This window comes from Eleutherodactylus coqui, chromosome 1 (assembly GCF_035609145.1).
Source record: "Eleutherodactylus coqui strain aEleCoq1 chromosome 1, aEleCoq1.hap1, whole genome shotgun sequence".
Classification (NCBI taxonomy): Eukaryota; Metazoa; Chordata; class Amphibia; order Anura; family Eleutherodactylidae; genus Eleutherodactylus; species Eleutherodactylus coqui.
This window is the reverse complement of record NC_089837.1, coordinates 214,122,097-214,143,975: the sequence shown is the minus strand read 5'-3', so window position 1 is coordinate 214,143,975 and position 21,879 is coordinate 214,122,097. Positions and strand designations below refer to the sequence as shown.

General features: G+C 43.6%; 1 protein-coding gene across 1 annotated transcript in view; it reads left to right on the top strand.

The window, feature by feature from the left end:
- ARFGEF3 (ARFGEF family member 3) overlaps positions 1 to 14,020 on the top strand; it is a 92,556-nt gene extending 78,536 nt beyond the window's left edge. Inside the window, exons 32-34 of the mRNA XM_066605504.1 lie at positions 3,174 to 3,304; positions 9,853 to 11,062; positions 13,085 to 14,020. Of these exons, the coding sequence (XP_066461601.1) occupies positions 3,174 to 3,304; positions 9,853 to 11,062; positions 13,085 to 13,276 (1,533 nt within the window). The 3' untranslated portion in view covers positions 13,277 to 14,020. The remainder of the gene's footprint in view (positions 1 to 3,173; positions 3,305 to 9,852; positions 11,063 to 13,084) is intronic.
- Positions 14,021 to 21,879: the final 7,859 nt, after the last annotated feature.

The following is a 21,879-nucleotide window of genomic DNA, read 5'->3' as shown; positions in this document are numbered from 1 at the left end:
AAAACAGGCTGATCTCTGGCTTTTACATAGGAGATAAACATAAAATAGCGCTTTTCGCGGACGGACTTCTGCTTTACTTATCCAACCCACGCATTGGATTGCCAGTCATTTTACAAGACGCTTTAGTAGAATCAGTAATTATAAAGTAAATGCCCAAAAGTCAGAGGTGTTGAATGTGTCTTTGCCTCATGCTGAGGCGTCACAACTAGAGAGTTTGTACCCCTTTCGCTGGAGACACTCCGCAATAAAATACTTGGGAATACAATTACCGGCAGATGTCTCGCAGGCATTTAAACTAAACTTTGTACCATTTATCGCAGACCTAGAGAGAGACCTTAACAAGTGGAAAGCACTACTCCTCTCTTGGAGCAGGAGGGTTATTGTCCTTAAAATGGATTCTTAGCCCAAGTTTCTCTACTTGTCTCAGACGGTCCTGTTGAAGCTCCCAACCCTTATTTAAAACGCTTGCGGTCCCTAATCACTGCATTCGTTTGGAAAGGGAGGAAACCTCGTATGCGCTTCCCTCTCCTCACGAGGGTCAAAAGGGGAGGGGGGATCTGGGATTGCCTGACTTTGCCCTCTACTATAAAGCTAGCAGCACCAATTGTATTTTGGATCTACTCAAGAGAGAGCTTCAAATTGTGGGTGGAAGCAAAGCACTCTCTAGTCCCAGGGTCCTTGCGGGTGTGGTCTGGATACCACCTAAGTGCATGAGTTTAGTCCCTAACATCTTGCCATTTCTAGGTCAACTACTCAAAACCTACAAACGGTCTTATATCTCTGCCTGGGCCCCTTACCCCCCTGGTCTCCAACCCGCAATTTGAAGCTTCTATGTGAGGGCCCCCTATTCTGGACTTTTCGTCCTCCCCAATGCCCCGTTTACAGGATGTGATAACGAGCTTGGGCCTGGGGCCTCTGGTGGAGATCATGGGGGAGGGTGGGACCTCGTCCCGGCTCGTGGTTGCAATACTTCCAACTAAGGAGCTTCATGGGGTCCCTGACACCTCGGGTGAATCTTCTTGTTCCCCTCACACCATTTGAGCAAATTTGTATGTCCCCGACCTCCTAGAGACATATGATATCCAACCTATACACGCTGATGCATAGAGGCATGGGAGAAAGAACTTAACCGCAGCTTTCCATGGAAAAATTGTGAGAGAGCCTAGGTTCCGTGCCATAAAATGTCATCGGCTTGCAAACTACAGGATTTAAATTTTAAAATCCTATCCGGTGCTATAGGACACCAGACCAGCTACACAAAAGTTTTCCCCAAACTTCCTCCACTTGCTGGAGATGTAACAGCGACAGAGGGAGCATGTTCCACATTTGGTGGAGCTGCCCTACAGTGGCTGCCCTGTGGAAGGAAGTGATGGAGGTCTGTCTACAACAGTATCTGTGTGACACGAGTGAAGTTAACTATAGAGATGGCCCTGCTCTCAATCTTCCCAGGTCCTTTCAAAAACACTAAAATGGGTCTTTTGAGATTCTTCATTCCAGCAACCAGAAGAATTATTCCTAGAAGGTGGAGGTCCTCTACGCCTCCATCAAGGGCGATGTGGGTGGAGGAGCTGAATGACTTTATGCACTTTGATGAAATGAGGGCGAGAGAGAGTGAAGCCCACGCATAGTTCTGTAGAACGTGGCAGGTCTGGATCTCATTCCGGTCTTCAGGGGGAGTCAAGATATGGGTGGATACTGGACAGATCTAAGATGTGATCTCGGCGAACACAGGCGCAGTCTGGGCATTACTCTCTCAAGGAGCTTGCTCTGCTGTTCCAGTCACCCCCCCCCCCATTTACCCCCACCAACCTCCCTATTCATGCACTGTTGTCTTTTTTGTTTTTCTCATTTTTTATTCCCTTTGTACTGTAAAGGCGAAATAAGCTTCTAATGTGCTTACAGAGCTTAAGAATATTCATTTTGCAATATAAGCAAGCTCACGCATAAAATTGTAATGAAAAACTTTGAATAGAAATCTTTTGAATGAAATTTTACTAAGTTTAAAATAAGGCCTTTTCCCAGTCATTGCATCAAAAATACAAAAATAAGTATCGCCACATTAATAAAAGTCCAGTTTATTAAAATATTACATTATTTACAAATTCTTTTGGGTCAAATCCTCTATAAGAGAAAATCGCATAAAAAGTAATCAAAAAGTCTTTTGTGCCCCGAAATGGTACCTATTAAAATTGTAGGTCACCCAGCAGACAAATAACCTTCACGCAGCTCTATTAATGAGAAAATAAAACAATAAGCAACAAAAAAAAGTTATGAGGGTCAAAAGGTACACCTAGATTTTTTTTTTTTATTTCAAAGGTATTTTAATTTAGCACGACATAAAAAAACGATTTAAATTTGGTTTCACCATAATGGTAGTCACCCGCAGATTAAACTTGTCATTTTTTACTGCACCGTAAGCACCATCAAAGCAACCTCCCCACCCCCGCTCACAGAAAAAAGTAATGGCAATATTGCGGTGTTGTGTTTTTTTTTTAACCCACTTAGAAATCAAGTTTTCCAGTACATTTTATGCTAGTTAAATGATACCTTGAAAAATACAACACACCGCACAAAAAACAAGTCTTCATGTAGTTATGTCCCTGGAAAAACAAAATAGTTAGGATTATCTTTAAGTGAAGGATGGAGAAATGAAAGCCAAAAAGGGCTGTGGCAGGAAAAGGTTAGAATTAGAGATGAGCGACCGTACTCGGACACGCCCCTTTTTCACTCGAGCACCGCGATTTTCGAGTACTTCCATATTCGGGTGAAAAGATTCGGGGGGCGCCGTGGGTGAGTGAGGGGGTTGCAGCGGGGAGTGGGGGGGGGAGAGAGAGAGGGCTCCCCCCTGTTCCCCGCTGCTACCCCCCGCTCCGCCACGCCGCCCCCCGAATCTTTTCACCTGAGTATGGAAGTACTCGAAAATAGCGATGCTCGATCGAATAATTATTCGAAACGAGTATATTCGCTCATCTCTAGTTAGAATGGTCAGTAGTGTGTCGGTACATAAGAATTTTTCCCATTTCCTCCTACATTACACTGATTTCTAAATGGTATTCCTTAATATAGTTTATCTCTTTACATTTTTTGGTAAATTAACAATGTAGTGTTCTGTTTTGTGGTATTTTGCATCACATTTTCAACTCGTAATCATTTATATCATTCTCTATTGACAGGTGTTCATGTTAGACGCTCAGTGCTCACCGAAGACCCCAAACAATAAGGAAGGCTTTGAGCATGCCCAGTCGTGCGTGCTTATTATTGAGCTGCCTCCCAATGAGAAGCCCAATGGACACACGCAGAAAAGGTAAGGCTGTATGATGGACTGACAGGTTACAATGTAAAGCTCTCAGAAGATATAGCACAGCAGTTGTCATATGTATCATTTTCCAGCAGATACTAGAGAATATTCACAGAATGCAAACTTGCATTACAAATATTCAGAATACTATGTCTGCTAATCTGACCTTAATTCCTATGTCTTCTTGATTGGTGTAATCTGTGGTAATAAATGAAGGTGCTGTCCAGTTTTGTAAGCCAGACACTACACTATCCAGAGGAAGCTCTCACTCTGGACTTTCTGAAAGGCCTTTTACATTTAGTCAACAGCAAAGCTCCATTATTAAAGAGGGTTGTCCAGTTTTAAACTATTGATGGCCCATCCTTAGAGTAGGCCATCATTTGTAGATTGGTACGGGTCTGCTGCCCAGAATCCCTGCCGATCAGATGTTCTCCTGGTGCACTTGTGCACTGAGCTGATTTCTGCAGGAAGCAGACAGCTGTGTTACCACTGCAGTGGTGAGTCTTGGTATTGCATGTAAAGTTCCCATTTTTGTAAGATCATGTGACCACTTTTATTGGAAAGTATTAGTTCTTTTAGATGCGAATCACAAACGTGCCTAACATGCGTGCACAAAAACGCTTGTCTGATTGAGCCCAAAATGTTGCAAAAAGGCTGTAAGAAACTGTAAATATATGAAATTGCCCCATTTATAATCCCTGTTACAGAAATAAATTCTAATGAAGATGTACTCTACTCTTCACTTGTTTTTCAACGCATGTCTCAGTGGCAGAAACTGAAATAACTATTTCTTATCTCATACGCCTTACAGAGTTGCTCAAAGGAGACAAAACGTACTATTATAGTGCGCTTGCGTCAAAAATTAGATCCCTCTTTTTCCAAGGGTGAGAAATCCTCCACCCTGAATATTTCTAGTAACTTGGCATTATGCCATAGGGCAGTGATGGCGAACCTGCAAACTGCAACCCAAAACCCACTTATTTATCACAAAGTGCCAACATGTCAGGGGGTGGGGCTTATCACAACATATGATTTTACCCTTGTTGTTCTAAAAAGGACAGGGCCGCTTCAAAATAGACAGGGTGCAGATTTTGACTGATTTTTGGATGGGGAAATACTGCAGAATGTCCTCAGCGGAAATTTCTCTGCAAAATTCTGCAGCATTTCCGCAGTCAAAATCTGCACACGGTCTATTTTGAAACAGTCCTGCCCATTTCCCCCACATGTAAACATAACCCAGCGGTAATAGTGACCCCCCCCTCCCCCAGCGACAATAGTGACCCCCTAGCTGTATAGTGCCCCCCCCTTTCCACAACCACCCCACACAGCGGCCCCAGTGGTAATGGTGACATCCCACAGCGGGCCCCAGTAGTAATGGTGACATCCCACAGCGGGCCCCAGTAGTAATGGTGACATCCCACAGCGGACCCCAGTAGTAATGGTGACATCCCACAGCGGGCCCCAATAGTAATGGTGACATCCCACAGCGGGCCCCAATAGTAATGGTGACATCCCACAGCGGGCCCCAATAGTAATGGTGACATCCCACAGCGGGCCCCAATAGTAATGGTGACATCCCACAGCGGACCCCAATAGTAATGGTGACATCCCACAGCGGGCCCCAATAGTAATGGTGACATCCCACAGCGGGCCCCAATAGTAATGGTGACATCCCACAGCGGGCCCCAATAGTAATGGTGACATCCCACAGCGGGCCTCAGTAGTAATGGTGACATCCCACAGTGGGCCCCAGTATAATAATGAAATCCCACAGCGTCCACCAGTATAATAATGACATCCCACAGCGTCCACCAGTATAATAGTGAAATCCCACAGCATCCACCAGTACAATAATGACATCCCACAGTGGCACCCAGTATAATAATGATATCCCACAGCGGCCCCCAGTATAATAGTGACATCCCACAGCAGCCACCAGTGGTAATAGTGATATCCCACAGCAGCCCCCAGTATAATAGTGACATCCCACAGCGGCCCCCAGTATAATAATGACATCCCACAGTGGCCACCAGTGGTAATAGTGACATCCCACAGCGGCCCCCAGTATAATAGTGACACCCCACAGAGGCCCCCAGTAGTAATAGTGATATCCCACAGTGGCCACCAGTATAATAGTGACATCCCACAGTGGCCCCAGTATAATAGTGACATCCCACAGCAGCTTCCCATCTCTCACCCTCCCCCCGAGACCCACATACTTACCCCCTCCTCCTTGTGGAAGCTCCGCTCCTTCTCTGCTCAGCTTTGCTGCTCGGGGATGATCCCGGTGTACACTGTGACGTCAGTGTGCTGCCGGACGCCTCTTCCCCTGCTCTCGCAGAACCAAGTAGGAGATGTCAAGGGAGGGGGGAGTGTGACGTCAGTGTGGCTGGGATCAGTGCCACTAGCAGCGCAGTAAGTGAATACCGACAGGGGAGCTGCGGCCCCTCCCGGATTTCACTGACATGGTAAGGGGCCGACGGCGATGCGTGCCAGCCGGGAGGGCACGGGTGCCATAGATTCATCACCACTGCCATAGGGCATAGTACGCAAAATAAAGGCAGAAATCTGAAGCAACTCCTTGACTTTGGTCCATCCCTTTAACATTAGGCCATTTGTAAGATATGATGTCTAACAGCCTCCTATCATGCCCACCTCCAATGTGGGTATAGGTGTTTGATGTCTCATGAAAGCTAGAAAGGAAAGCCCAGGTTAGGGATAGCTAAGCCCCCTATCATCTTTGCTCCCTGTAAAGTTTCCAACTTTATTCTTGCAAAGGATTTCTTCTTATAGTCTGTCCCTAAATTTTCCTTGAGTTTCATTAAAATGATGCAATGTGATCCATTCTGGAGAATTCCGAAGCACATAAAGAAGGGGTGGCATCAGGACTATTTTGGTAAAGATTGCCCTGCCTATGGTAGAAATACTGACTGACAGTGTTCTTTTAAATCAGTTTTTTTTCATTATAAACTTATATTTTTAGTTTTTAGTTTTTTTAATCATTATTTTGTAACTACCTGCTTAAAAATATCTTAAAATGTTCTTACTTTCACACTGATTACTAAAGCAGACACAGTGGGCTAATGATTCCTTTTTTCTAATTCACTTGTCAGCTTTGCTATATAGATTGGTAAAGGTCAAGCAGAGTCCTCTCATGCTTAGAGGGTGGCTAGGCTAATGAAGGCTCTTTTGTTCAGCTGGAGGCTTAGACAAGGCAGTGTTCACATCACCGTTCTGTGTTGTCCGCTTATGGAGAATCCCCCGGCGTACAAACTGCTCATTGTGACGCCATGTTACTCTGGAGGAAGTTACACAGCTTTTACTATTTAGGATACCCTGGGTTCTGTATATGCCCATGCAGTATATTCATGTACTTGTGGCCAATTATTATGCAAAGACAAAATGTACTTTTTTTTTTGGTATTTTATATATTATTCACATCATGTTGCTCCTCTGATATTTGTTCTTATGCCGATTTTGCATGTGCTTATTTCTGCCGTCTGAACCTTGACTGACTTGCGTACGTGGGTATTTGCTGTGTACTGCGTATTACGCAGGCCAAATTCGCCCGTGTGAGTGAGACTTTAGGATTCCCCTTGTAGAGGTGGAGGGTAGCTGTCACTTTTGTGACTTGACTTTCTTATAATAGCAGGCATTTGCAGAGGTCATTTATTCCTTTATGTGTTTGCCTGTAACCTACACAGAGCATAATAGCCCATGTGCATGTTGTATCATAAGTAAGTACATCTTGATCATGTGATTAATTATGTTTAATACCAACTACACGCCTGCCTTATAAGCTCCCTTCTTGAAACACCATAGAGGATATTCAATAAAGAAATATCATAGTTCTGTACTATACATTTTTTAGTGACCCCTATTCTCTTTCACGTGGTTTAATATTTGTCATCAGACTGGTAACAGTGACACCAGGCATGGGCATCTTAATGTATAAATGGAGGAGGTTAGGACTGTTTCCAGCCGGAGGTTCCGCTTTTCTTCCATCCAAAAGCCGGGCAGTTGGGTGAAAAGTGTACAGACCCCATTATAGTCAATTGGGTCCATCTTGCAATTGTTCAGTTCTGTCCAGAGACTGAACTGCTCGGCCACAGGGATTCCCCTTTGCTGCTCCTCAAACGAAGCAGGAAAGCGGAATCCCCAATGCAGATGTGAAACCACCCTTAGAATATCTATGACCATCTCTGGTTCATGTTATCACAGTTGTCTTTTGCTACATGTATTGTGTGATTTGTGCATGGTCAGCTTCTAACTCTCTGCCTTTTTCTTTCCTGCCTGTAACTAATGCTGTGCTACTAAACAGAAAGCTGGGGTAAGATCTTCTGCTGCTTAGAACTTTTACCTTTCGAGGCTAACAAAAATGTCAGACAGCTTTACATGAAAATGCTTTCAAGACGCGTTCAGTGCATTTTTTTATATGGTTTAAAATCTTAAGAGCATTTCCACTAACACATACAACTCTTACTCCGTGTTTACTCCATTTCAAATGTGACAACTTCTTGGAGGTACCATGCACCTTCAATAGCTGTTGGCCAAATGTTTGTTCAGCCAGTGGTTATGTCTCCAAGTGCATGTGAACCCTTGGCATGACTGAGCATTCATGTGTTTTCAATAGGGCGAGTGGCGAAAGCTGCAGACAGACACCTTTGGCCACAGCTTATCTCCAGGGTGGATAAAAGGATTGAGTTTTGAAATTCATCTGTCAGGAGGCCCCCATACACATCAGCGCATTCCACTATCACCGAAATCGGCTGGTTCGGGCGACTTTGACTGTGAATGGGGGACTCTGGAGTTTTCTCTTGGAGTTAGATCTGCCTCATGAGGGGGTATTCACATGGGCAAGCACAATATTGCCTCAAGAAACATGGACTAATATCGTGCTTTGTAAACTTGGCTTTTTCCCTACGGCTAAAAAATAGAACATACTGAGATTTTTCTATTTTGCAGTATGGCTGTGAGAGAACATTCGCACGTGTAAGTACACCCATTGCAAATGATGGGTTGTATTTCCATACGAGTTTTGTGCGCCTCTGAATGCACAAAATTCTTACAAGAATATCAGTTGCGTGAATCTGACCTGAGAATGTATGTTGATGGGGGTCAGAAAAGTTATCCCCTCTCCTTGGGGAGAGCAACTATATACTATAAACTAAGTGAGGAGACTCAAATGGCCATGCACGCTCCTCTGGGTAATATGCAAATAAGGGAGATGGGATAAATCCTCCACAGTACCACCTATTGAAAGGTATGCTGCCTTTCAATAGGTGGCACTGTGGAGGATTTATTCCATCTCCCTTATTTGTACATTGACTAAAACACTTCTTGGTCCTAAATTTTCAGCCATAAAAAGCCATTTTTGGGTATTTTTTCTCAACTAATAAAGGTAGATATTATTTTTGGATGCTGATACCTCAATAAACATAAATTATCCATGTTGAATTGTACTAAAATCAGAGCTTTGTATAGCTATATATCAATGCAACGCAAATGACCAAAATATCTATAGGTATTGAAACATTTGCATGAAGGCATAAGTATCACTCCGTATCCGCTAATTCATATTCGACTGCAGTGACTGCATACTCCGATGTCAGGAAGCTAAGGTATTGGGGATGGGTCTTCCCATTAAGAGCTGACTTACCTGTCCCTGAACTCCCCATATTTTCACACTCTAGAATCCTGTAAATGTGACTTTGGAGTTAAAGGTATAGTGTTATCAGTACAGTCACTGTCCATATGCCTTATTGGAGCATATAGACTTTATAGAGAAGTGATGCCATCCATGGGCCAGAGCAGAATGCCAGTGACCATCAGTGACTTCTGTTTTGGCAGACCAACCCATCCATGTACGACTGGTTATAATTCAAGGTTTCGGTAACCGGACTAATAGCTTAAAGTGTGGCTAAATTTAAAAAAAAAAAACTTTTTAAAGCTTTTGACATGTCCAAGACATTGATTGCTGGTGGTCAGGATGTATTCACTAAAACGAACAGGCAGAAGCGCCCAGCTAAGCACTGTGTCTATTCGGCTTTTATGAGCTAGCGTTGTACAGACACCATAGGCTTTCTTGGGAGTCCTTACACCAATCCAGGCGGGGAGTACAAAGCAGAATGCTTTCCCCCATTTGTGTTAGCGATTGATTAGGGTATCGGCACCCACACCTCAACCAATCAATTGTTCTGACACATCGCTATAACATGTCAGAAGTTGGTTTTTTTTCTAAGTTTAGTTACCTTTAATTTCCCCATTGGGTTGTTGTAGTGAAGCAACTCCTTTGACAGTCATGGAAAAAGATTCATCATCTCAGTCTAAGGTCTTCATTTCTGTATTAGTGACACTGCAGACATGGTGTTTCAGTTATAATGGGGTTGCATAGAATCAAACCAGAAGATGAAGAACTCGCATTTTCCTTCAGTACTACACATAATTTCCCAGTAGTTCTTTTAAAACTATCTATAATGTAAAGCATCATTTAGTGCAGAGATAAGTAATGTGAATTATGTCCTTCTAACTACATTTCTCTGTTTTTCCTAAAGTATTCCATTTAGGACAATTGTAGTCAGTTTGCTTTCTCATCAAGTTCTGCTACAAAACCTATATGACATTCTGTTGGAGGAATTTGTAAAATACCCTACAGTGCCTGAGGATAGATCCACTCCTCCCACCGAAGCTAAAATGGTTGGATTCCTGAGATATATTTCAATGCAAAACTTGGCTGTTATTTTTGACTTATTATTGGACTCCTATAGGACAGCCAGGGAATTCGATGCACGTCCCGGTTTGAAATGCTTGCTGATGAAAGTTTCTGGCATCTGTGGAGCAGCAAATCTTTATCGTCAATCGGCAATGAGCTTTAACATTTACTTCCAGGCTTTAATTTGTGCCTTGTTGACTAATCAAGAAAACATAACTGCTGATGTTGTGAAGAAGATACTTTTTGAAGAAGATGAGCATAGCACAGATTCCTCCCAGCAATGTTCATCAGAGGATGAAGATATATTTGAAGAAACTGCTCAAGTCAGTCCTCCAAGAGGGAAAGAAAAACGGCAATGGAGGGCTCGAATTCCATCACTGAGTGTTCAGCCTGTCAGTAATGCTGATTGGGCTTGGTTGGTTAAAAGACTTCACAAACTGTGCATGGAACTTTGTAATAACTACATTCAGATGCATCTGGACCTGGAGAATAATGACGATCACCCAGGTATTAGAGGAGATCCCTTCTTCATCCTACCATCATTTCAATCCGAAACCTCAACACCATCAACTGGAGGTCTCTCAGGAAAAGAAACCCCATCTGAAGATGACCGATATCTGAATAAGGACCATTCTATCGATAATGTATCACCAAGAGGTTTTGCTGCATCATTGCCACAAAGTCCTAAGCTAGAGAAAAGAGATCAAGGCCGAAAGAAAGAGTGGTGGGAGAATGCTGGCAACAAAATCTATACCATAGCTACTGATAAAACCATAGCAAAACTCATGACCGAATACAAAAAGAGAAAGCAGCAACATAACCTGACTACATTCGTTAAGGATGCAAAGTTGGATAAAAAGGGAGAAATGTTCTGTTCCAGAGGGCAGGATTCACCTATGCCACAAAGGCCCCAACATCTTGTTGACCAAACTCAGATGAGACACTCTTTCAGTGCTGGCCCTGAGATATTGAGGCAGGAGAAGAGATCTCGCTCTGGATCCACTGTTAGCACATTCAATATTTCAACAAGAGATGCAGAAGCGCAAATTCAGGTAATCCAATTGTGCTAGAACGTTTTTACAGTTAGCAGCTTCCTATTCATTGCTTCTAAAAGGATTCTCTGTTTATTATGAATAGCATGTACCTGCTGATATGTATATGTGATTACTGATACATGAGATAGCTGGAAAGATAGAGGCATTACAATATAGAGCAAGGGTACTCAATATGTGGACTGCTGCCGCCAGCTCTCTGGACCTCTGCTGTCCTGAGCAGGAGAACGAGCTTCCTTCTCGTCTGGTAGCAGCTAGAATGCATGACCTCCTGGGAGGTGCTGCTGTCACTTTTGAGGCATGTGATTACATTCCCGATTTTCACGTTCCGATGTCGGAAGAGGTCTATCTTGTGCATAGCACTGCAGGAAAAAGCAGCAAAATAGTGAGTTTACAGGGGAGTGGTGTGGTCTTTGCCGAGCCCCAGGAGGGATTCCGGAGTCTTTGCCGAGCCCCAGGAGGGATTCCGGAGTCTTTGCCGAGCCCCAGGAGGGATTCCGGAGTCTTTGCCGAGCCCCAGGAGGGATTCCGGAGTCTTTGCCGAGCCCCAGGAGGGATTCCGGAGTCTTTGCCGAGCCCCGGGAGGGATTCCGGAGTCTTTGCCGAGCCCCGGGAGGGATTCCGGAGTCTTTGCCGAGCCCCAGGAGGGATTCCAGAGTCTTTGCCGAGCCCCAGGAGGGATTCCAGAGTCTTTGTTGAGCCCCCTGGAGGGGGGGGGGATTCTGGAGTCTGTGCCGAGCAAAGCCCCAGGGGAAGTAAAGTTGGCAAACTAATTAAGAGAATGGTATAAAATGTTCAAGTACTTACTTGGTAATTGCCTGCTGTTCTGATCCTCTGGGCTTGTCTCTGTTTACTTGGCTGCAGCAGTGATGTGCCTGTATACCCACATGACTGCGAGATACATGCCCTAAAAAAAACAAAAAATAGTAATGTCCTGTATGAAACGCTTGGACTATCATCCAAATCACATAGGTTAGGAGCTATGAGTCGTCACTGGACAAGGACGAAAAAGCGATGTTGCAGGTCATTTCATACCAGAGCTAAGAACTGGTCCTTTGCAGGGTCCTTTTCTAGTGCCGTCGCTAGGTGATGACGCAGGTACCCGTGACCTATCCGTGCGGAATAGAACATACTGCGATTTAAAAAAATTTTTTTTTTGCCTCTTCGCAGAAATCGCAATTCGATTCCACGAGTGTGTAGGAAGAAGCGCTTTTCATTAGTATGTTCCAAACAGTACTAGCTGCAGATCCGCAGTGCGGAGGCCGACCGCGGATTCCGCAATGCAAATCCGACCGTATGCAGCCGACCTAAGTCAAGATCCACAGCTGATCAGCTGATAGCTGGGGTCTGGCAGCTGAAACGTCCAGCTGCAGGTGGCTGCATATTTTTCAGCAATGTGGTATTACATAGTCTTGATGCTATTGACTTTGTGACCATGTAATACCATGGTCTTGATGAGTCCTAAAGAGCAGGAGCTTGAACACTCCTATGAGCAGAGCTATCTCATAGGCTGCATTTTTCATCCTCCACTTTGTATTAGCTCTACAAAGGGGTAATGTAATCTGGCCTTTTCTCAAATGATGGCCTGTCCTTTTGATAGGTCATCAGTGGTTGATCAATGAGGATCAGCCGCTCGGGAGCCTTGTCCATCAGCTGATCGTTCGGCCTGCTGTGAGTGCAACGGGACCGGACGTTGTAATCAGGGGACAGAGGAGGAAGTGAAAGGGCCAACTTCACTCCTATTGCAATCAATGGGAGCTCTGCATTTCTATTGCACTTTCAACTGGTGATCAGAGGATAGATTATGAGTTGAAAAAAGGCCAGATTACCCCTTTTAATATTTGTGATTGTATTTGTATCAGCATTGCATTACTTTTCCTGTGCATTGCACAGCTGATTGAAGAGCATACTATATGAATCAAGAATACTAATAGCGATAATATAATTATTTAATACTCACAGGTTTAGGCAAGGGTTCCTGCCGCCCTCTACAATACTTAAATATATGTCTTTGTGTTTTAGGCATGGACCAACATGGTTTTAACTATTCTAAATCAGATCCAGATCCTGCCGGACCAGATGTTTGCTGCTCTGCAACCTGCGGTGTTTCCTTGCATCAGCCAGCTGACTTGTCATGTGAATGACATACGTGTGCGTCAAGCAGTCAGGGAATGGTTGGGTAGGGTCGGCAGAATTTATGACATTATTTTATGAGCTCACTAGATGGTGCCACTACCATTTTTACATATGAGATTCCTATTTCAAAATATATTCTAATTAAGGTTTATTACATTTTGTAAGTAGAATCCATCATGGATATTTACAGTTCTGAAATATTTTGCCTCTCCTGCTATACATTTATAACTCGGTACTTTCCATTTCTATGAATGTCTAATAACTGTATTATTTGCTATATGTATGTACTCATGATAATATATACCTAAAGCAACATGACATGTTGGAACTCATTAACCTTGTGTCCAACTGAGCTTCTCTACCTTTCCAAGTAGAACAAGTAGCCAAAACCTAACTCTTGCTTGCAGAACCCTGCAGTGCCAGGCAAGTAGAAGCTTAATATAATATAATAATAATGTTTATTTGTATAGCGCCAACTTATTCCGCAGCACTTAAGTAAAGCACCTGGATTAAGCAAACACAAATTTGCTGCTTAATATGCTGTTTGATGATGTATTGGCATTACAAGAGATTGCACTGTAGTCCCTAAATGATTAAAGGGAATCTGTCACCTACTTTTAGCCCTTTAAGCTACAGTACACTTATAGGCTGAAAGTAGGTGATCCATGGAGTTCGGGGATGTAGGTTTTATACTTACCGTCCCCCAATGCAAGCACTAAGTAGTCCGCCTATTCCAATTTTATAATGTGATTGTTCTCAGTAAGAGAAACCGCGTAATCTTAAAGGGGTTGTCCCGCGCCAAAACGTTTTTTTTTTTTTTTCAACCCCCCCCCCCCCCCCCCGTTCGGCGCGAGACAACCCCGATGCAGGGACCTAAAGAAAGCTTACCGGAGCGCTTACCTGAATCCCCGCGCTCCGGTGACTTCTATACTTACCGGTGAAGATGGCCGCCGGGATCCTCTTCCTCCGTGGACCGCAGCTCTTCTGTGCGGTCCATTGCCGATTCCAGCCTCCTGATTGGCTGGAATCGGCACGTGACGGGGCGGAGCTACACGGAGTCGGCATCCTGCACGAGAGGCTCCATTGAAGAAAGCAGAAGACCCGGACTGCGCAAGCGCGGCTAATTTGGCCATCGGAGGGCGAAAATTAGTCGGCTCCATGGGAACGAGGACGCTAGCAACGGAGCAGGTAAGTAAAAAACTTTTTATAACTTCTGTATGGCTCATAATTAATGCACAATGTACATTACAAAGTGCATTAATATGGCCATACAGAAGTGTATAGACCCACTTGCTGCCGCGGGACAACCCCTTTAAAGATATGATACCTTTTAATGGCTAACCAAAAAACATGATGTTACAGCAAGCTTTTCAACCTACGCAGGGTTCTTCCTCAGCCATAATGGAACAGATCTGAAGACGCATTTATATATATACATATACACATGATCACATTTCATAATGTGCACACTACTTAGCACAATGCTCAATGCATTCAGCGGCGTCTTTCAGCGCTCACATTGGAGGAAGGCAAGTATAAAACCTACATCCCCAGACTCCAAGGGTCACCTACTTTCAGTTTATACGACTAAAAGTGGGTGACAGACTCCCATTAAGCGCATCTACTTCTCCAGCATTTTAAAGGGGACTGCCACTCATTACCCTCACCAGTGACCCAAAAAAACCCCAACATCTCGGGTAAACCGAAGCCAGACTTAACTCATATTACATTTGGGAGATGTCCTGGGGTTTTAATGAAAAAATAGGAGACGGGAGAACACAAGAGAAGGGAATCTATATGAGATGTGCATTTCAGCAAAACTGAATTTATATGTTTTCCTCCGTAATAACCCGACAGGCAGTGGCAGACATCCCTTGGTATAAATGTGTTTACCGGTTACTCATCTAACTTTCAAACTGCAGTAAATGTGGCTTCAGTTTGTAGGCACATCAGCTGATATATTCTTCTAAGTATCCTTTTTGTATCAGAGAGTATACAGCTATGGTGGAAACCAAAGAGCCTACTGGGGAGCTGCATACATGTACCTCCAAAATAGAATTTAGGATGACGAATGCATATCAACGTCCTGCAGTCTTGAAGTGTGTATGGAGTGAGCTCGGGAGCCAAGTCCGCTCCATACCCGGTGGCTGGCAGCTGTTTCTGACAGCCGCTGGTAACGGCTGCAATCAGAGTTAGCTCTGATTGCAGCAGTTAACTGTTTAGATGTCACAATCAAATCTGACTGCGCGTCAAAACACTTTAGCATGTGCCTTGAGGATAGGTACTTCCAGTCACCTGACCTCGGACGCATTGGGAGGAATGATCCCCAAGGCACATGCGCGGTACAGCTGAGGTACTCAGCAGTGTTTGCAAAGGCGCTGGCATGGAATTACAGCAAAGAAAGGAAATCGTTACGCATGCCAGTCAAGAACGGGTGTGCCTGGCGTGGTACTTCATGCAAAACCGGACTCTTTTCTGCAAAATCTGACTCTTTTCAGATCATTAGAATACAGCATGGGGCACATATCAGCAGCGGGGCACATATCAGAAAACTAAAGAGCGATGAGGAGATCTCGTTAGCACCAATGTTAAAGATTTATCATGGATTGAAATGCAAAACTTGATGACAGGTTACCTTTAAGGCGATTATCTGCTGCCAAATATATTCCACTAGGATTTTCTGCTTAAAGATGCAATTGTATCCTCAGTGTAATCTGCCCATTGCTAGCATTATATACACACAGTAGACCATTTGTGGCGTTCAGTTACAGCATGTATAGGAAGATCCTTATATGATGGACTAAATAAAACCTTGATGGTCAATTATCCATTGACAAGCATCCTTCCCCTCCAAGTATATGGATTCTATCCAGCAGTTCTCTGCCAATACACAAGTGCTGTAAACAAATGTAAACCCTTAATGTTTTCATGTAGTTCTTGCATATTTACAGGAGTAGCGGCTGAGCTAAATGCCTTTAACGTTATTCATTGCAAGATAAGAGTACCTAAGAATATAATTCACAGCAGCACTGCGGTCCATCTGCTCACCACACTTAATACACATTTATATTGATGTTGGCACTGGGCACCCTTGCGTTACATGCTGCTTATTTTACATTACGGAGTTTACCTCCTTTCTGTAAAGTTATACTAAATTAGACAATTAGTCACACTTTGTATGCAAAAAATATATATGAACCAATAATACTAGGACAATTATACAATGTAGGCTCAATTTTCACCAAAAAAAGTAATGTACACACCTAGAACCAGATTTATTTGTGTTTTAGACCCTCTTTGCACCTCACTAATCAAGAGGGCATAAAAAAGGACCTGCTTTAGGAAAAAGGGGGCACACAAACTGTTTAAAATAAGACCTTTAAAAACCCCCGTCTCCTGAAAGTGCTGCCTCTGATTGGCTGAACACTGTGAGGAATCAGAGGCAGTGCTCTGCTGTCATTCATTGAATCACTGAGCACTGCCTCTGACTGGTCATAACGCTCAGCCAATCAGAGGAAGAAGAGCAGTGTGGGGACGTGGAAGAAGATGCTGGAGAAGACAGCGTTTCTAAGGTGATGTATATTTATTTTTATTTTTTTCTGCAGCTAAGACTTATTTTCGGGGGTTGCGCTTATATTTCAAGCGTTTCCCTTCCCCCTGAAAATCATTGCTGTGGGGGTTGCCTTCATCCCATTGCTTTCAATGGGGTGTCAGCACCGCCAGCCCCATTAAATACAATGGGATAGCATGGCGATCCTCGGCCATAGCTGTGACAGCTATGGCAGGGGATTTCTTCATCCCCACAGGGAGTCCCCTCCTCAATGAAGACTGTGACAGTGCTGTCAGTGTTCAGTGATGAGGGGACTTTCCGCGTGGTTGAAGGAATCCCCTGTCACACCTGTGGCAGAGGACTTCGATCTTCTCTCTATATTTGCAATGGGGCCGGCGCTGCCGCCGCCGGCCCCGCTGGCAACAAGGTGAAACCCCTGAATGTGACAGTATCCAGGGGTTTCACATCCAAGGAATCCCCGCTGCAGCTGTCACAGCCGCATAGCGATAGGACTGCACTTTTATGTGCAAATTTTGCCATCGTGTGACCGCACAACAAGTGTGAATTTAAAAACGCGTCTGCTGCTTCGGTCACGCAAATTTCATACATGTGTTTTGCTAATATGTTTCCCGCACCTAAATGCGTGGGGGAAAAAAAACACTTGTCTGACTAAGCCCTGAGTGTGTCCTGGGAGTCAAAATGGGACTAAGTGGCTAAAATCTGCCCTTCTAACTGCTAATGTCTTTCACTTTTTGCTTTGGCTTGAAGCCTCTAACAGGGTTAAAAAGTATCTGAAAGATTTTTGTAAATATACATTTTGCCCTCTGTTCTGTTTTTATACTCCCCAAGAGTGCTGGCTCACTTTAGACTTTGATTATGGCTTGTCATTTTTAGTTTTCTTTTTTATTTTATCCAAAAAACGCAAAATACTGTTTTTGTCTCATCTCAGAGAAATATCCTTCATCTCAGAAATACTTGGTAAATGTATCAGGAGTGCTTCATGACTCCCTCCTTGTCTCTACAGAATCCTGGTCTACCTTTTCCATCTGTGTGCTTGTATGGTATTCTTCCTCTACTTGGTCTTGCAGTATGTAGCACACTCCGTATTTCTGTATACAGATCACTGGGCAGTTCTGTCTGTAGGAGCTGAGGGTCTCATGCAATGGAATAATGGGGGTCAGTGAAGCAGTAACCTTATACTAATGTGTCCACTCAAAACTTTTCTTGGACTTCATGAAGAATTCCAACATCTCAGGATGCAAAATCAATACAATCTGAACTCCTCCAGTAAAAATATATTTTAGAACCTCCGTCACAGATCCAGTATGGAATTCACCAGGCAAAATAGTACAGCAGTGCTGCACTATTTAGTCCAGGGAGATGCTGGGCAGCATGACAGAAGCCCAGCAAACCTCATTATAATCAATGGGTTGTGTCGAGCATCATTTATTTCCATCATGTGACTGCTCCAATCCAAGATGGCATTCCATTTGCCTGTTTTCATTATGGAACAGGAAAACTGAATGGCCCACTATGCGTGAGCGGAGCTTTTTTTTTAAACATGAGAACCTGTGAATGACAGGTGGCATCTGTCACAGCCATCCAGAAAAAAAAAGTAAATGTGAAACATGATTTTTTTAATACAGGAGCCTATGGCTTCTTTGGGAGGCGTTCTTTAGGATGTAAAGGAGGACACATCTGCACTGAGTTGTTTACTACTAATAACTCGTGCAAATTGTTCTTTTTTGACAAGTCCTAATAGTTTGGTTTCTGATGTTCTGCCTGAAGCTCCGTCTAGCAATCCAACTACTGGGCATTTATTTAGCGGTTTTCATCCACCATTATTAACCCTTTTCCAATCCACTGTCTGACGTCTGAAGACATTATGATTTAAGGCTGTACAGCTCTGATGTTGAAAGACGTCCATCGTGGTTCTCTTACTGTATATTGCCAGCATCGTGTCACCTCATGCAGTACTGGCTTTAGCCAGCATATAGCGCCATTGTATAACGGCAGAAAAAGAGTAAGCCCCCTAGGAGAACCAGGATACAAATTGGATTGGAAAGGGTTAATAAACGTGATTTCATTGTTTCACTCTCCATAAACTATGCTGCCACTGATGAATTTGTACAGTAGATGTTTGTTGTTGTGATTTTCTACAGAAATATTAATTTTTTTTTAATGATTTTGAGAAGGGAAATATAGGCTTGGTTATGTTCACATTTGCTTGTACCTATGTAAGTCATGAGTTATTTTTTCGTTTTGTTGTAGTATCCATGTGAGTCTGATGTCCTTCACTGTAATTGTCTTTGTAGTGCCAAGTACAGCCATTTTTTCTTTTTTTCTTTCCCCTGTCCTTTAGTGTTTGCAGGACTGTCTAGAAGAAGGCAGAACGATGATGCTTTTGTTTTTCTCTCGGCTTTGCATGCTATTCTACCAATTGTATGATTTTCTTTTCATTTAAGGTTTATCTTGAATCAGTTTAGTTTCATGTCTTTGTCATGCAATGCTATTGATGGTGTAAATGCGCTACCAAATGTATTTGTGTATATTTTGTTCAGAAATATATGAATATAAAATAATTTAATATCTAATTTAAATGAATTCTATTTGTCTTGTACAATAAAATCAATTAAGACTCCAAATGTTTCATGCGCCTTTTTGCTATTGTCAACTGTACTAAACAAGTATTTCATAATAAGCCACCAATTGTGTTTTGGGATGGGGAGGCTGGAGGAATCTGGGATTCAGTCCTACGGTCCCAGTTTATATTGCTGAGTGACTGTGCTGCCAAAACAAAATCTAGGGACCTATAGCATATATTTTCTCTGTGCTTCATAATGTGATCAATGCTGGAAATTGCCACAGGAAGCCATTGTTACATTCACGCAAGTACCCACCTGTTGACTTCTCACATGTACATGTTTAGAGAGCAGATAGGACAATGCAAGAGAAAGGGGTGCTGTTGTAGCAGTAGCTACTTTGGGGACACGTGACGGTATTACTGGTATTTATGGTGGGCATTATTACTGTTCTGGCACTACTACCCCGTTTCTCTAAAAATAAGACCTACCCTGAAAATACCATTATTTTGGGGAATTTTCAAGGAGGCTTAAGATAGAAGCTCTACCCTGAAAATTAGCCCTAACTGCATTCCATAAAAAAGGAATACATTACTTAGCAGGCTTGGTAATGCCACGGCTCAGCCAATGCATAATCCCGCCTTCACAATGCGAAGTCTGTGATTGGTTCTTTGACTGCTGCTCAGCCAAATAATGCAGTGCTCGATTAACCAATCACAGCCATCACATTGGTTCTCGAGTGCTGTTCAGCCAATGAATGCAGCGCCTGATAAACCAATCAGAGCCATCGCTTCCTGAAGGCAGGATTTATGAATCCTGTAACCAGGAAGCAAACTCCTGTGGGCGGCCGAGGAGTACAAGAAGTGCGTCAGAGCTCTATAGAGCAGTGGGTGGGACCTGGACCGAACCTGCTACGTAAGTATAATAAGACCTCTCCCGAAAATAAGATCTAGCGCCTCTTTTGGGGGAAAAATTAATATAAGACAAAGTCTTGTTTTCGGGAAAACACGGTATGGGGAATAGCTGCAAGCTAGATCCACTGGTACAATTTGGTGCTACCGTATGTTTGAGGCTCTTTATTGGCATCTATCTATTATTGTGGCTCCAAAATGCATTTGGTTGATAACTACCGTTACAAGATGCCATTGTATACAGTGTTTCTTAAAGGAGCTGTCCAGTTGTAAACTATTGATAGCCTATTCCGCAGATAGGCCATCAATAGTAAATTAGCGGGATTCTGCTGCCTGAGATTCCTGCTGATCAGACTTTCACCAGGCCAATGCATTTGTGCACTGAGCTGATTTCTACAGGAAGCGGACAGCTCTGTTCTCACTGCAATGACCAGACTTGGTATTGCAGGCAAAGATCCAATTGAAGTGAATGGGAACTTTGTGTATAATACCAAGCCTGGCCACTGCAGTGGAAATGGAGGTGTCTGCTTCCTGCCAAACACGGCACAGTACATAATGCACATCAGCATTCCCAAACAACTGATTAGTAGGGGGTCCCAGGTGGCATACCTCTGCTAATCTACTTTTGATGGCCTAACCTGAGCATAAGCTATCAATAGTCTACAACTGGACAACCCCTTTAATAGTTGTTTGCATTAAAATGATCACTATGCAAAAGTAACCATCTTGACCTTTATACTAGTTTAGCTGTTTTTTCCACTTACATATTTTGCTGGCAGCTTAGCAGCGGTCTATCTGCAGGTGGTTGGACCATAAATGTACCATTCAATGATTAGGTTTACAGCCCTTTTAGAGACTTAGTTATAATTAACTTATCAATTTTTTTTCCATGAACAGTAATGGATGTTAACTAGAGATGAGCGAGCACCAAAATGCTCGGGTGCTCGTTACTCGGGACGAAAATTTCGCGATGCTCGACGGTTCGTTTCGAATAACGAACCCCATTGAAGTCAATGGGCGACCCGAGCATTTTTGTATATCGCCGATGCTCGCTAAGGTTTCCATTTGTGAAAATCTGGGCAATTCAAGAAAGTGATGGGAACGACACAGCAACGGATAGGGCAGGCGAGGGGCTACATGTTGGGCTGCATCTCAAGTTCCCAGGTCCCACTATTAAGCCACAATAGCGGCAAGAGTGGGCCCCCCCCCTCCCAACAATTTTTACTTCTGAAAAGCCCTCATTAGCAAGGCATACCTTAGCTAAGCACCACACTACCTCCAACAAAGCACAATCACTGCCTGCATGACACTCCGCTGCCACTTCTCCTGGGTTACATGCTGCCCAACCCCCCACCCCCTGCACGACCCAGTGTCCACAGCGCACACCAAATTGTCCCTGCGCAGCATTCAGCTGCCCTCATGCCACGCCACACTCATGTCTATTTATAAGTGCGTCTGCCATGAGGAGCAACCGCAGGCACACACTGCAGAGGGTTGGCACGGCTAGGCAGCGACCCTCTTTAAAAGGGGCGGGGCGATAGCCCACAATGCTGTACAGAAGCAATGAGAAATATAATCCTGTGCAACCGCCATCAGGAGCTGCACACGAGGGCATAGCAATGGGGAACCTATGTGCCA